This window comes from Tarenaya hassleriana, unplaced genomic scaffold, assembly GCF_000463585.1.
Source record: "Tarenaya hassleriana unplaced genomic scaffold, ASM46358v1 Cleome173, whole genome shotgun sequence".
Classification (NCBI taxonomy): Eukaryota; Viridiplantae; Streptophyta; class Magnoliopsida; order Brassicales; family Cleomaceae; genus Tarenaya; species Tarenaya hassleriana.
Window position 1 is genome coordinate 3184 of NW_010965149.1, and position 13314 is coordinate 16497.

At 38.5% G+C, this 13314-nt stretch overlaps 3 protein-coding genes across 4 annotated transcripts; all 3 read left to right on the forward strand.

Annotated features, from left to right (window-relative positions):
* The first annotated feature begins 2420 nt into the window (after nt 1–2420).
* LOC104810209 lies at nt 2421–4414 on the forward strand. The gene is made up of 4 exons (XM_010536401.2): nt 2421–3154; nt 3442–3682; nt 3764–3881; nt 3970–4414. The coding sequence occupies exons 1-4, from the start codon at nt 2550–2552 to the stop codon at nt 4059–4061; spliced, it is 1056 nt and encodes a 351-aa protein (XP_010534703.1). The 5' UTR covers nt 2421–2549; the 3' UTR covers nt 4062–4414.
* A 338-nt stretch (nt 4415–4752) lies between these two features.
* LOC104810210 (glucose-6-phosphate 1-dehydrogenase 2, chloroplastic) lies at nt 4753–8196 on the forward strand. Of its 2 annotated transcripts, none has more exons than XM_010536403.2 (10): nt 4753–5139; nt 5419–5642; nt 5733–5827; nt 5993–6107; nt 6338–6543; nt 6630–6779; nt 6886–7006; nt 7104–7333; nt 7431–7631; nt 7748–8196. In XM_010536403.2, exons 1-10 carry the CDS (start codon nt 4938–4940, stop codon nt 7995–7997), a joined length of 1794 nt encoding a protein of 597 aa, XP_010534705.1. In that variant the 5' UTR covers nt 4753–4937; the 3' UTR covers nt 7998–8196. The 2 variants fall into 2 exon arrangements, with proteins under 2 accessions (XP_010534705.1, XP_010534704.1); XM_010536402.2 differs by having other exon boundaries at nt 4755–5139; nt 5413–5642.
* An 861-nt stretch (nt 8197–9057) lies between these two features.
* Nucleotides 9058–11557, forward strand: LOC109116549 (ACT domain-containing protein ACR5-like). The gene is made up of 4 exons (XM_019202186.1): nt 9058–9162; nt 10451–10468; nt 10580–10684; nt 10993–11557. Exons 1-4 carry the CDS (start codon nt 9058–9060, stop codon nt 11341–11343), a joined length of 579 nt encoding a protein of 192 aa, XP_019057731.1. The 3' UTR covers nt 11344–11557.
* Nucleotides 11558–13314: the final 1757 nt, after the last annotated feature.

A 13314-nucleotide genomic window follows, 5' to 3' on the forward strand; every position in this document is an offset into this window, starting at 1 on the left:
ATAATATTTTTAAATGTATATATGTGTTTTATTAATTATAAATAATTTTATTTTTAATATATATATATATATATATATATATTTGTATATATATGTGAATTTATATGTATATATTAATTTAAATACATGTAGATGAATATTTGGATATTTAATAATATTTTTGAATACTGAGTCAACAGTTTTTTGCTGAGTCAACAGTTTTTTTTGCTGAGTTAGCAGTTTTTTGCTGAGTAAGCAGTTGTGTTTGTTTGATTTGGAAAAAATTTAAAAGTTTGGGTGTTTATGTGGGAGTTTTGAAAAGTTCATGTATTTAATAATATGACAATTTTATAGTTCAGGTATTTATTTAGAATTTTTGTAAAAGTTCGAGTATTTTTATGCGATTATCCCTATTATTAAATTTATATTACATATTATATAGATTTATTTTTCGTATTTCAATCATTCCTTGAAAACGTGCTAAAAAGGGTAGATTAAATCATAAAAATGATATTAAAATGTATCTAAAGCTCGTAAATTTTTTTAAAAATAACTTTTAAAAACGTATATTATTCAATTTAATTTCCATTTAGTCATCGGCATCCTACAAAACATATATATTATAATAAAAAAATATAACATTACATCAATAGGGTTGATATCTTTTAGCAAGCCTCATACTCACACGCAACAGGCCTACATAAGATGTGAAGGAATGCATCGTACAAAATCAATAACATTTTACGTACAAAATATATCAATGATGTAAAGCATGAGCGAGTGAGCAACACGCGAGGGAACGGTGCGTGGTGGTGGGAAAAGGACCGCAGTGCTCCCTCCGGTCACCTACTGCACCGGGAACCAACACAGGCCACAACGCCAGTGGCACTCCTCCGTAATTACCCCGCAAGGTCCGAGGGCGTTTCCGTATTTCACTAAACTTGACCCCAAAAACCTACAGCCGACCAAGTAAAGCTATTGCGGCTTACACCGCAATAACAAGGAAAAGAAATATTGCGTTTGGGAAAAAAACAAAACCCTAAAACTCAAAAGATAAAATAAGATGCTCTCTCTCTCCATTCCCTTTGTTTTTTTTTTTTTCCATTTTTTTTTGGTTGCGAGATTTTCAATTTCCCAAATTTGAAGTGATAATGTAAAAGTTGTAACATTATAAGAAAATCTAGTCAGAACTTATGTCCATATCAAAACTGAAGTTTTTTAAGTTGAAAAATGGATTATATTTACCATTTTCATCACGATGGAAGCAGATTTTGTAATAAAATGGACTATATTGAATACAATATGTGTTTGCAACTATATATTTGCCATTTTCCATTAATGGTGGAACAGATTTTGTAATAGAATGGACTGTAATTCAATGCGTATTTACAGATAGATTTTACTATATCCAAAGATAATGTTGAGATTAGCACAACTGAGAATATTAGCACGTATTTTTCCGGCATTAATAACCTTTGTTTGGAAATCACAACTAAATAAAAAGTTAGTAAATTACACAGGCCTCGCACAGAGTGTCTATATAAATATATAATTAGTTTGTATTTTACCTAATTATAATAAATCAGATAAATATAATCTACTTTACCTTAAAGAGATTTATTAAATAATCACGTGTAATGATTGGTTTCACCATTTTTCTGAAACCGAAGCAGCCTTGAGACCTTTCGATTTTGAGTGCGTAGTTTATTGGGCCTAACGAGCATAGACCCATTTAGGTTTCATAAATCATAATTCTCCAGGCCCATCATGACTCTAAAGCCCAAACACTGGATTCCTTTAGAATATTCTTATTCTTGAGCATCGAGCCCATATTTATTTTGTTACAAATATTCTTATTAAATTGTATATAAATCATGACAGATCACTAGTTCGAATATTCTAATGGTATCGTGAATTCCGAACGATGTATGTTTATTTGATAAATTACTTTCACCGTAAAATAGTACCGTATATATATATATATATATATATATTTATAAAACGGTCGTCAAATAGCCGTTACTGATCAAGAAAATGGGCCATGATTTATTTTATTTAATTCGTGACACACGACGACGTTTACGCCGTCCAAGAAGAGTCCACACATGTGGCGCAGGATCTGACGGAACCCTTCCCATTGGCGGAACCCTAGCTGACGTGTTCAATTACTACTGGTTCTTGTAAATTACGCACCGTGCGCACTTTATGCACAAGCCAGCTCATTAACTGGCAACTAGTGGACAATAGATCAACCAAAAATATGAGGGGGAGAAAAAGAAATTAAAATTAAAATGGGTGGAGAAATGGGGTGACGTGGTCCACCGGCGCATGTTAGCATCTGGGTCCGTTGGTCAGAGGACTTCTTAACGACCACCAGGATTGTGCCACGTGTAATATTTCCTCTCCCGCGTCCCATATCTGACCGTTAACTCCAATAGTCGGGTCTTTCCCTCTCTCTCTCATCTTCTCAAACGAAACAGTAGAGAGAGAGAGAGAACGCGAATTCTGAAGAGAAGAGAAGAAAGATCGATTTTTCTTCGTGGAAGGGAAGAAATCTTGAATCTGTAATTATGATGGGGAAGCTTCTGTGTGATTCTCCGGCGACGATTCAAGCCTCGTCTCCGACCGTTCCGTGGAGGGAACCGCCGACGACGAACGCCTCCTCGACCCTCGACGACGTGGATCTCGTTGACCAGTCCGCGGCGGCGGCGGTTGTTGCGGCGGCGACCACCGCGTGGGACGAGGTTGTCGGCCTGGAGGAGCAGCAGAGACGGCACCTGCAGCGGTTGCACGCGAGGGGTGTGTTGTGGAAACGTCCCGTGAAGGAGGAGGACGACTTGCCGGCGTCCGTAGTGTTCCGGCTCTCGCACGGAGGAGAGGTCTCCGCCGACGGGAACTGCCTCTTCACGGCGTCGCAGAGGGCGATGGGGGCGCGTGGGATTGACGCGCGTGAGCTCCGGCGGCGGACGGTGCGGCGGTTCCTGGAGGACTTCGGATCTGCGAAGGAGGAAGAGAAGGAAGTGATTGGGGAAGCGATTAGGCATATGTACTCGCCGGATCTGAAGAATGGGTGGGGGATTCACGTCGTGCAGGAGGTGAAGTTATTAGCCAAGAAGGAAGATCGCGAGAATCTGGATTCCGCCATTGAAGAGCTCATTCAGATTGGAATGCAGAGGTATATTCTCGTTCTTTCCCCGTTTCTAACTCAGATCTGGCTTACATTTTCGCACGAGTAACGGATCTGAACGCTTGAAAACGCGGTTTTTCTGATTGGATTCCGCCAAATCACGAACAGTAAAGAATCTGGAAGCCCCAAATGTCATGAACGACAAAATACTGAATCTGTGAATCTTAGCAGTACTAGTCTTAATGATATGGATCAAAGGTAGCATTTTTCTTATGATTCTTGGAATATTGTATGGTTGGTTGTTTATTAGTTGTCTATGTTTTCCCCCATTGAAGAGAAACTGCTGCAGAGTCTATCTACAAAGAGAGGTGTCTCCAGGTGAAGGATGGTCCGAGTTGGGCCAAGTACATGGCGATTTCCGGCTCATCGGAGGATGAGTATGACATCATTTCCTTGCTGTACACTGAAGACGGCTTGTTATCTGTCGAGGAAAATCGAGATGGGCATGCTGCTGCTTTCGGAGATGACATAGCAATTGAGTGTCTCGCCACGGAATTCAAACGAGAAATCTTCGTGGTGAGTAAATAAATCAAGTTTATCCACAGATATTGCCATTGTCATTCAGACCCCTCGACCTGAACGTCAAGCTTTGTGTAGGTGCAAGCCCATGGGTCAGATGGGATGGTAGAAGAGGAGAACTGTGTGTTCTTCCTTCCTCACAGACCGAGAAGCGAAATCAGAGACTTGCCCGTGTTTCTGTTCATGAAAGGGACAGGTAAAACACTTCAGTTCAATCCAGCCTTCTCATTCACACTCACAATACACATCTGATATAAACCCATCATTCCTTTTGGGAATCACAGGCTGGTGCGGGGCAGGAGCCGATCACTACGAGCCCTTGATCGCGCATCCATCCTCGCTGGTGTCCCCTGAGAAAGTAGCTCTTGTCCTCTGAGACAGACAACAGACAGTTTTGAGGTGTAGGAATCCGAGTTTGAGTAAAAACCAGGCAGGCCATTTGGTAATCTTCTTGTCATTTTTGTTTCACCGGGTTAGGGATTTTGTTTTCTTCCATCTCTTTTTTTTGGGTTGTAGAATTCTTGGGAGAACATGTTGTTGAGTATTTTGATTGAGAGCTGCAGGTTCTTGGCTCTGTGTTTTGGAGCCTTTTTTTCTTCTTTTTTTGCCTATCATTCAGTAGGAAGAGAGTATTCTTCTCTGTTAGTTACTGCCATTGAGTTGTGTGATTCCCGGCTCTTGTATCCTTTTTTTTTTTTACTTTGAAGAGTTGCTTAATTGTCTGTCTTACCTCACAAAAAGATTGCACTTTAAAGTTACTGTTTTTTTAAATGGGTGATGATTCTATGAACAAGATGGTCACTGTCCCCATCCACAAATACACGCACGTTTGGCAAAAAAAAAAAAAGCCCGAATCTTTCTCATCAATCTAACAATAGATCGAATTGATCAATTTAATCCTAATATTAACAGCAGCTTCAGGAAATCCAAAACATACATAAAAGGGAAAAGAGGAGAGAGAGAAGTCCACTTGGAATTTGGTTCAATTGAATTGAATTGAATTGAATAGAATAGAATGGAATATTCCTCCACTAGTTAGCCCTTCACGTACCAGTTCTGTTTTGGCGACGACAACCTTTGGAAATCTCGAAGGGTCCTTATCATCGCATTGCCCTAACACCCCTTCGATGTTTCCTAAGTTCTTATTAAGCTAAGCCCTCTCTCTCTCTTGCCAAACCCGTCTTCTCTTTCTGTCTCCTTCCCTCAAATTCGTCTCCTTTTTGATCCATCTGTGTCCGGGATCACGTTAAAGATGGCGTCTTTTACCTCCTCCGCGAGCTGCCGATCTTATCGCTCCGGCAATTCGTCTTCGTTCTTGTCGAATTGTTCTTCGCCGATCAGACAACGTCAGTGCTTGTCGTTCTCTTCTTCTTTCGGTCAAGGGTTGCCTCTGGATGACCTCTGTGCTGGGTTTCGGAGGAAGTCCGGTCGGAGTGCTGTCGTCATGCAAGATGGTTAGTTTCTGATCGGTTTCTGTGTGTCCTGAAGCTTAGCCAATGCTTGTTGTTTTTTGTATTGTTGTTGTCTGGTTGATGAATTTGAGTTTGGAAGTGGAGTTTATATAAGTATTTGATTGATTTTCTGTGTGAATTTCCTGTCTAGCAATATCGAATCTATCGGGTGCATTTTCTGTATCTGTAGTGTATAGTTAGTTCATCAGCAGCTATTTAAAAATAGCGGGGGATTCTGCACTCTGTCTCTAATGCTAGAAGCTGAATTGATTTTAGGTGCAGTGGTGACGAAAACAAGCCCGGCAGAAGCTAAAACTGTTCTCAAGGGATTGAAAGATGGGTTATTATCAATTCCATCTGAAGAATCAGTCAGGGTTCCAGCTGATTCTGATGATAAAAATCAATCAACTGTTAGTATAACAGTCGTTGGAGCCTCTGGTGATCTTGCCAAGAAGAAGATATTCCCGGCCCTTTTCGCCCTTTATTATGAAGATTGCCTTCCCGAGGTATCTGAACCTGTCATGTTTTGGATGATTACTGTGTTTTCTTGCATCAATATGCTTCAGGATTGTCAATTTGATTTGTTCCGATCGCAGCATTTTACGATATATGGTTATGCTAGGAGCAAGATGACTGATGCAGAGCTTAGAAGCATGGTCGGCAGAACCCTGACCTGCAGGATTGATAAGAGGTAACTGTAGCTCCTAAAGTTTTAATTTTTAGTTTAAAATGTGAATGTGAATGTCCAGAGCTTGCTTTTCAATTACCAAATACGAGTCTTTATTGTTTGTTTCACGATTTATTATGATTTGTTTTTGTTCTGAGTTTTTATGCGTTCTTTCATCTGGATTTTTAGGGAAAACTGCGACGAAAAGATGGAAGAGTTTCTCAAGAGATGTTTTTACCATTCGGGTCAATATGATTCTCGGGAGCATTTCGTAGAATTGGACAAGAAGCTCAAAGAACATGAGGTATTTGATGTTTTATTCCGAATTTTCCAAGTGACATAATCTGGTTTTCTTATGAATCTTTTGCAACCGAAACGAACTATTCCCTCAATTCTTAAGGTTAAGCAAGGTCATAATCCTTTCTGTGAATCTGTAAAAATGTTAATGTATCCAAAATCTATAGGATAGAGTTTTTTGGGTTGGCTTGCCATCCTTTTCTTTGGTGATCTTATCCGTAACACAATTATTTGCAGGGCGGAAGAGTTTCAAATCGTCTCTTTTATCTATCAATCCCTCCAAATATATTTGTAGATGCGGTCAAATGTGCAAGTTCTTCTGCTTCGTCTGTCAATGGCTGGACTAGGGTCATTGTCGAGAAACCCTTTGGTAGAGATTCCGAAACCTCGGCTGCTTTGACAAAATCCCTTAAGCAGTACCTGAAGGAAGACCAAATTTTTAGGTGAAGATCTTTGACTTGTTCTTTATTGTTCCGATGGAGATCGGTGTTTGATATATGACTGATACGATAAATTTGGGTTTTAACAGGATAGACCATTACTTAGGGAAGGAACTAGTTGAGAACTTATCAGTTCTCCGGTTCTCAAACCTTATATTCGAACCACTATGGTCAAGGCAGTACATAAGGAATGTACAATTGATATTCTCCGAGGATTTTGGCACTGAAGGGCGTGGAGGGTAACCGTGGCTTCCTTATGCTGGCTTTTGATCTCTCTTCTGTTTCAAAGCTTATGCTTTGACGTTCTTCCTTTCCTGTCTGTTTTTGTTTCTTGGTATGATTCAGGTACTTTGACCATTATGGGATCATAAGAGATATAATGCAGAATCATCTGCTTCAGATATTAGCTCTCTTTGCCATGGAAACACCTGTTAGCTTGGATGCAGAGGATATAAGGAACGAAAAGGTCTCAAACCTTTTTCGCTTTTTTTTTGTGTGTGAAAGGATTCTACTTTCGGGTCAGCCCAAGAAAAGGGTTTATGGATTTCTTGTGTTAATTTCAGGTTAAGGTTCTGCGTTCTATGAGGCAGATAGGGCTTGAAGATGTTGTGACAGGACAATACAAGAGCCACACAAAGGGAGGAGTTACCTATCCAGGCTATACTGACGATAAAACCGTGCCAAATGACAGTCTTACCCCTACATTTGCAGCCGCTGCTCTCTTCATTGACAATGCTAGATGGGACGGCGTTCCTTTCCTTATGAAAGCCGGTAAAGCACTGCACACAAAGAGGTACCTCTGCTCGAGAGGGAAATCCTGCAACCTGCATATTGAATCTTTTTGTCTGATTTGAATAATGAAAGTAAACAATGCCACATCGTCTATACAGGGCGGAGATAAGAGTGCAGTTTAGGCATGTGCCCGGAAATTTATATAACCGGAACTTCGGTACTGATCTTGATCGAGCTACAAATGAACTTGTTATCCGTGTCCAGCCAGACGAAGCCATCTATCTGAAAATCAACAACAAGGTCCCTGGGCTGGGAATGAGATTAGATCGCAGTAACTTGAATCTTCTCTATTCTGCAAGGTAAAAGTTACGGAACAAGATCAGTTCATCTATATTAGCTGTGTTCTTCTCGGCTTAGGTAACCAGCCAAACTCTATCGAAAACTAAGACTTAAGCATCAAATTTCCTCGAGATAGGTATTCCAAGGAGATCCCGGATGCATATGAGAGGCTTCTACTGGACGCCATTGAAGGAGAACGAAGGTTGTTCATCAGAAGCGACGAGCTCGATGCCGCTTGGGCACTGTTCAGTCCAGTACTCAAAGAGCTGGAAGAGAAGAAAACCATCCCCGAGTACTATCCTTACGGTAGCCGTGGGCCTGTCGGCGCCCATTATCTTGCCGCAAGGTACAATGTCCGGTGGGGAGACGTCAGTCCGGACCAGTAGTAAAACCCCGAGCTCTCTGTTCATATAGCTTTTATGCGTTTCCTGAGAATCTCTCGTTGAATCCGTGTTTGGTTACTGCTGTTGGTGAAAAAAGGATGAAACTTTCTTGATGGGTTTTCTCTTCTTTTGTATGTTTTCATAAGTATTTGACATTTCATTCTTCTCCATGAATAAGAAAAACGAGGCTGTTTCAATCTTCTATATAATCTTATGTAGGAACGGGCACACATCGGATATGCAACACAACCGGGATCCAAATTGGAAAATTTCGGATATGTTATTTTAAGATTTATATTTGGGATTTGAGATTTACGAATATTCGAAATAACATTCGGGTATTAGCGGGTATTTAGATTTGAATTTATTTAATAATAAACAAGGGTAAAAAATTAATAAGATGAAGGTATATTTATAAAGATTGACATTTTAATATAAAAATACTATCTAAAAAGGGATTACGAGAGATATAATAATAAATTTAGTTATTTTGATAATATTGAGAAATATAAAATTATTTAATCCAAAATAATTATATTTTATAAAAATATTATAAGCATATAGGGTTTAATTATTTATAACAAAACTAATCAAATATCTATCGATACATAATTTTAAAAATTTTATTATTCGGATTTGGATTTTGACTCGTGGATATTCATAGATTTGGATTTGGATTTAGATGAATTTGAGTATATTAAAATCGGAAATCCGTAGGATAGTTATCAACGAATATCAAATTTTAGGGATTTTTTCTTTTATAATTGGTTGCCCATGAGATTTAAACCCTGGTGAGGAGAGTTACTTTGTGACCTATTTACCACCAGACCACCTCCACTGGATAATTTTGCTCAATCCTAATCTTTTGTGGTGGTTCAGAGAATTGAGATCTATATTTCTTTCGTATAATATACGGATAATGTTTGTGAAGAGAGAACAAAGTCTGCAGCTACATAAATTATGTTAAGGGAAAAAAAGTTAATAAATGGAGACAAGACATAGGATGTAATGATATAATGATGGTGATGGTAAATGGACCGATCTTAGATGGATTTATCATGACATGAAGGACTTGTACGGTTCCACTTCCAAAGTGTTTGGAGCCTGGTCGGAAAAGTCAACCCTCAGAAGTCAACGAAGCCTTGTGTTGTCTGCTCAAGGCCTGCAGGTGTATCCTCAAAGGTCCAAAACACTTTGGGCCTAAGCCCGTTTACATTTTATTTGAAGCCCATCTTGTAAGAGTGGCTAAATTTTGAATATCAATTGGCATGAAAGCTACAAGTCCGGATATTGATAAGAATTTTTGGTGGGTTAAGGAATTTCTTAGGTGGTTAAAAATGAAGTATTTTGTATTGAATTTTTTTTTCACACAGGATATTTGGTATTTAGAATAAAATAAATAAAAGTATGTGAAAGGAATGAGAATAATTACAAAGTGTGGTCCAATGAAAGCATAAATGTTATTGGACCATTTGCAGGATTCATAAGAATCGGGCCACTACAATAAGGTATCCAAATAAATTTAAATGTCTTATACGGGACAAAATAAGTCAAGCCCATGATCTGAATCTCTGGTAAATACTTGAATAATGGATGTCAATAATACCCTTTGGTTATTAGATGAATTTCATATATGCACATCAGTCTTAAGCACCTTAAATAATCAAACTAATTTATATAAACAGTAATTTTCACAAAAGCACACACAATTGAAATAGATAGATAATGTAAACATCTATTACTATTATTATTATTATTATTATTACATTTTGGATCGTCTAATATTAAAAAAAAAGATATTTAGATATAAGAATGAAATTAGATATTAGGAGTTTGGCCCATGCCTACCAAACCACATGGCGGTTGTCTGCTCATAGACGGAGAGAGTTGACATTCTCTGCTTCCTTGTACCGCAACCTCTTTTTTTAAAAGCCCCATTTAATCTCATTTACAATGAGCACTTTTCCTTTATAACCACCTTATTACACATTAGATCAATCCCTAATTATTATTTTCATTTTGGAATTACGCCCAATTTTTAACTATCAAAACTCTCTAAATATGGAGTTATCACTAATCTACATCCGCCCCCCAAATATAATCCTGATTTTGTAATGATGCTATTTATTGATATTATCCACTCACTTGATTACTATTGCAACATCTAAATATATTATCTCGTCCAAGTCCCCTTGATATAAACTTTTTTTTTTCACTTTTTTGTCGTGCAAAAAAAAATTAATCAGATTTTTATGTGTTTTTAATATATTTTACATAAAAAATAATATGCTTTTGATCTTAAGCAATAAATATTATTTTGTTTTGTGTATAAAAACCTTTTTTTTAAAAAAAATCCGGTGGAACACATGCTAAATACTTTCCACGTTATAGAAAATACTCGACTTTTATAAGCAAAATTTTATAATTTTAATTATGATTTAAACTACTTGGTCGAGGGTCCAGAGGCCTATCAGGTTCTTTTCCCGATCTTACGTCCCTCGCCCATATTACCCGTCAGATTCGGATATCTTCAAAGTGGTATAACAAAAATAAAAAGTTCTTAACGATTTCGGTTGTATAAACAGGAGTACTACATCAGGCATGTCGATGGTGGTCCTGTAAGTTCGGAAGCCGAGAGACAGAGGCTGATACATTGCTTGGAAGCAGCCATAAAGAGACGAACTTCAGAGGGATGATGGAAAAGAATCTCCTCATTTTTCTAAACTTGGATCCATACCCAAACATTGGGTACTCTGCTTTTCATAGATTTTTTGTTATAATTATTTTTTCAACATATTTTTTTTGTTCTGAGTACTTGAGTATCCAAACATTTCGTCGGGTACCCGTAATTCGGATAAGACCATCATATTACCAATATGGGTATCAAATTATGATATTCGATTTTGGTATCCCAATTTTTCCGAGTATCCAACCCGTACCCATACCTACCGAGATGGATATATGACATAACTAGAGAGTGGTTTTTGGTGGTTTTCAGGGCATAAGACTAGAGCTATGCGGGGAAGACAGAGTGGGGCTTCTTTCAGACGTGACTCGTATATTCAGAGAGAACGGTCTGTCAGTGACGAGAGCCGAGGTGACAACGAGGGGTTCTCAAGCCGTGAACGCTTTCTACGTCACAGATTCATCTGGGAAGCCGGTTAAGAGCCAAACAATAGAGACGGTGCGAAATCAGATCGGAAGGACCGTTCTTCGGGTGAAAGACGAAGGCTTTTCGGGTTCCCCGGGAACACAACAGGAGACAGGGAAGTTCTCGTTGAGCAATCTCTTCAAGTCAAGGTCTGAGAAGTTTCTTTATAACCTGGGTTTGTCAAAGTCATTTTCTTGAGGGTTTCTGTTTAGGGTTTTCATTCTAAGATCTAAGATCTCTTCCCAAGGCTTTGGATTTGGTTGTGTTTGTACAGTAATTGGGGTTTGTGGTTGATTGGAGTTGGTCATGGGGTTATTATTGTCGGGTACTCTGTGGTTTGGGGTCTAGGGTTCTAGATGTAAATATATTCATGTGAATATGATTTTATTAATATTAAATATTATTCATCCCATCCTCCTGCTAGCTCTTTTGTGAAACTTTAATAAAAGATCACATTGAATTATTAAGGATAAAAATTTTAAAAAGAAAAAGAAAAATAAAGAAATGAGCGTATGTTAACAGGTAGGGATTGTGAAAATGCACATATGTATTTACCAAAAAAAACATACGTATAGGTAATGGAAGCCAATTAATTTGTAAACATGTAAGCACTCTATATTGATGTGACTGTGTACGGACTTTGGTCTTTTTGCCGACAGAATCTAATTGGAGGTTAGTTAAGGTGTGCGCCAACCCACCCTAAAAGGATAAACCTCCGTCGCGTATCAATTATTCGAGTTTCACAAACAAATTAAAAAACCTTTTTTCATTAATCTTATTCCATCTTCTTACAAATGGCGTCATCGTGACGTATATACATGCATCAGCGATGATGTGTCTTTTGAATTTTGAACAGTTGCATTATTCGGAGATGTGCACGCGGCGAGGAAAATTCTTAAGATTTTGAGGGGAAAATAAATAAGGTGTGTGTATATGTATATATATATCCTGTGTATATATGTATATATCTTTCCATTAGTCCAACACATATATATGTAAAATGACATATTTGTATAGAATTTTATCAGTTTGTTAAAGTTAATGGTATATGGTATCAAAAAACTCGGTAGATAATTACATCCAACCATTAGAAAATTTGGTGCAATGTTTTGAAAACTATATCGACAACCATTAGATATCAAGTTTTGGTTTAAATACACAATCACATTCAACCAAAAAACAAAGTTTGGTTATAATTGTTGGTTGTAATGCTCTACGATGATCCGTGATATGATATTTTGACTATATATTGATTCATTGGTTTATGAATGTATTACTTTTTCCGTTATATGATTAGCATGTTTGTTATATTACGGTGAATATCCTTGAATCATTGCAGATGATTCTAAACTCCCTGGTCAGTTATCATTGTGGGAACAATGATGAATTAAGACCAGCATGATGTGTGATAGATGATTATGATCATGTGCATTGGATGCAAATCACAATCATGGGTTCTCGTTTGGAACGAGTTACTGGATGACCCGCATGAGATTGTCACATGGACATGAGTCATGACTTGAATCTTATACAGCGGTTCGTTCTTGGATCCTCAGACCTGAGATGTCTAGAGTATCTGATATGAGGAGTGACGTGTCTTGACTGCGTCAAACGTCGTCTTTAACCGGATGATCATAACGACGTTGCTCATATATGTTCACGAATCATATGCAGATAGTAGACATGCAATAAGGGACTTGTCACCTCCTACGCAGGAGAGATGTCGCTGGACCCCTCGTGGAAATCGGACTGTGAAAATGCGTGGTCACGCTGTAGATGAATGTACATCTATTTTATCAGTCGGTTTGCCCAGACGAGTAAGCGGTTGAACTTGAAGGGTGGCTCATACCATGCCTTTGTTCAACATACGACATCGTGAGACAAAGGATCAGAACTCGAACTATTGCTGGCTTTGTTAGATCACCTCTAACTCTATTCTAGGTGGGTGGTCATGGTGTCTTGCTAGAGGCTAACCATGACTTGTGGTTTGGGAAAAGGGTTTCCGAAGCCACTACCACTTCGAATGGGCCTACAGGGTCACACACCATTAGGGATGGATCACAGTGAAGAGAACGACGCGAGAAAGGAACCACAGAACGAGCTGGAAGTGTTCCAGACGGCCAGACCGTCCGGTCCAGGCCTGGACCGGACGGTCCCGCCATGTTAGTC

What these genes read in the sequence shown, in the direction of transcription:
- LOC104810209 (XM_010536401.2), top strand. Translation starts at nt 2,550, where the DNA reads ATGATGGGGAAGCTTCTGTGTGATTCTCCGGCGACGATTCAAGCCTCG. An exon ending in ATTCAGATTGGAATGCAGAG is followed by an intron (nt 3,155 to 3,441) that starts GTATATTCTCGT and finishes CCCCCATTGAAG; the next exon opens with AGAAACTGCTGCAGAGTCTA. An exon ending in TCTGTTCATGAAAGGGACAG is followed by an intron (nt 3,882 to 3,969) that starts GTAAAACACTTC and finishes TGGGAATCACAG; the next exon opens with GCTGGTGCGGGGCAGGAGCC.
- LOC104810210 (XM_010536402.2), top strand. Translation starts at nt 4,938, where the DNA reads ATGGCGTCTTTTACCTCCTCCGCGAGCTGCCGATCTTATCGCTCCGGC. An exon ending in AAGGAAGACCAAATTTTTAG is followed by an intron (nt 6,544 to 6,629) that starts GTGAAGATCTTT and finishes GGGTTTTAACAG; the next exon opens with GATAGACCATTACTTAGGGA. An exon ending in AATCTTCTCTATTCTGCAAG is followed by an intron (nt 7,632 to 7,747) that starts GTAAAAGTTACG and finishes TCCTCGAGATAG; the next exon opens with GTATTCCAAGGAGATCCCGG.
- LOC109116549 (XM_019202186.1), top strand. Translation starts at nt 9,058, where the DNA reads ATGAAGGACTTGTACGGTTCCACTTCCAAAGTGTTTGGAGCCTGGTCG. An exon ending in TAAAGAGACGAACTTCAGAG is followed by an intron (nt 10,685 to 10,992) that starts GGATGATGGAAA and finishes GGTGGTTTTCAG; the next exon opens with GGCATAAGACTAGAGCTATG.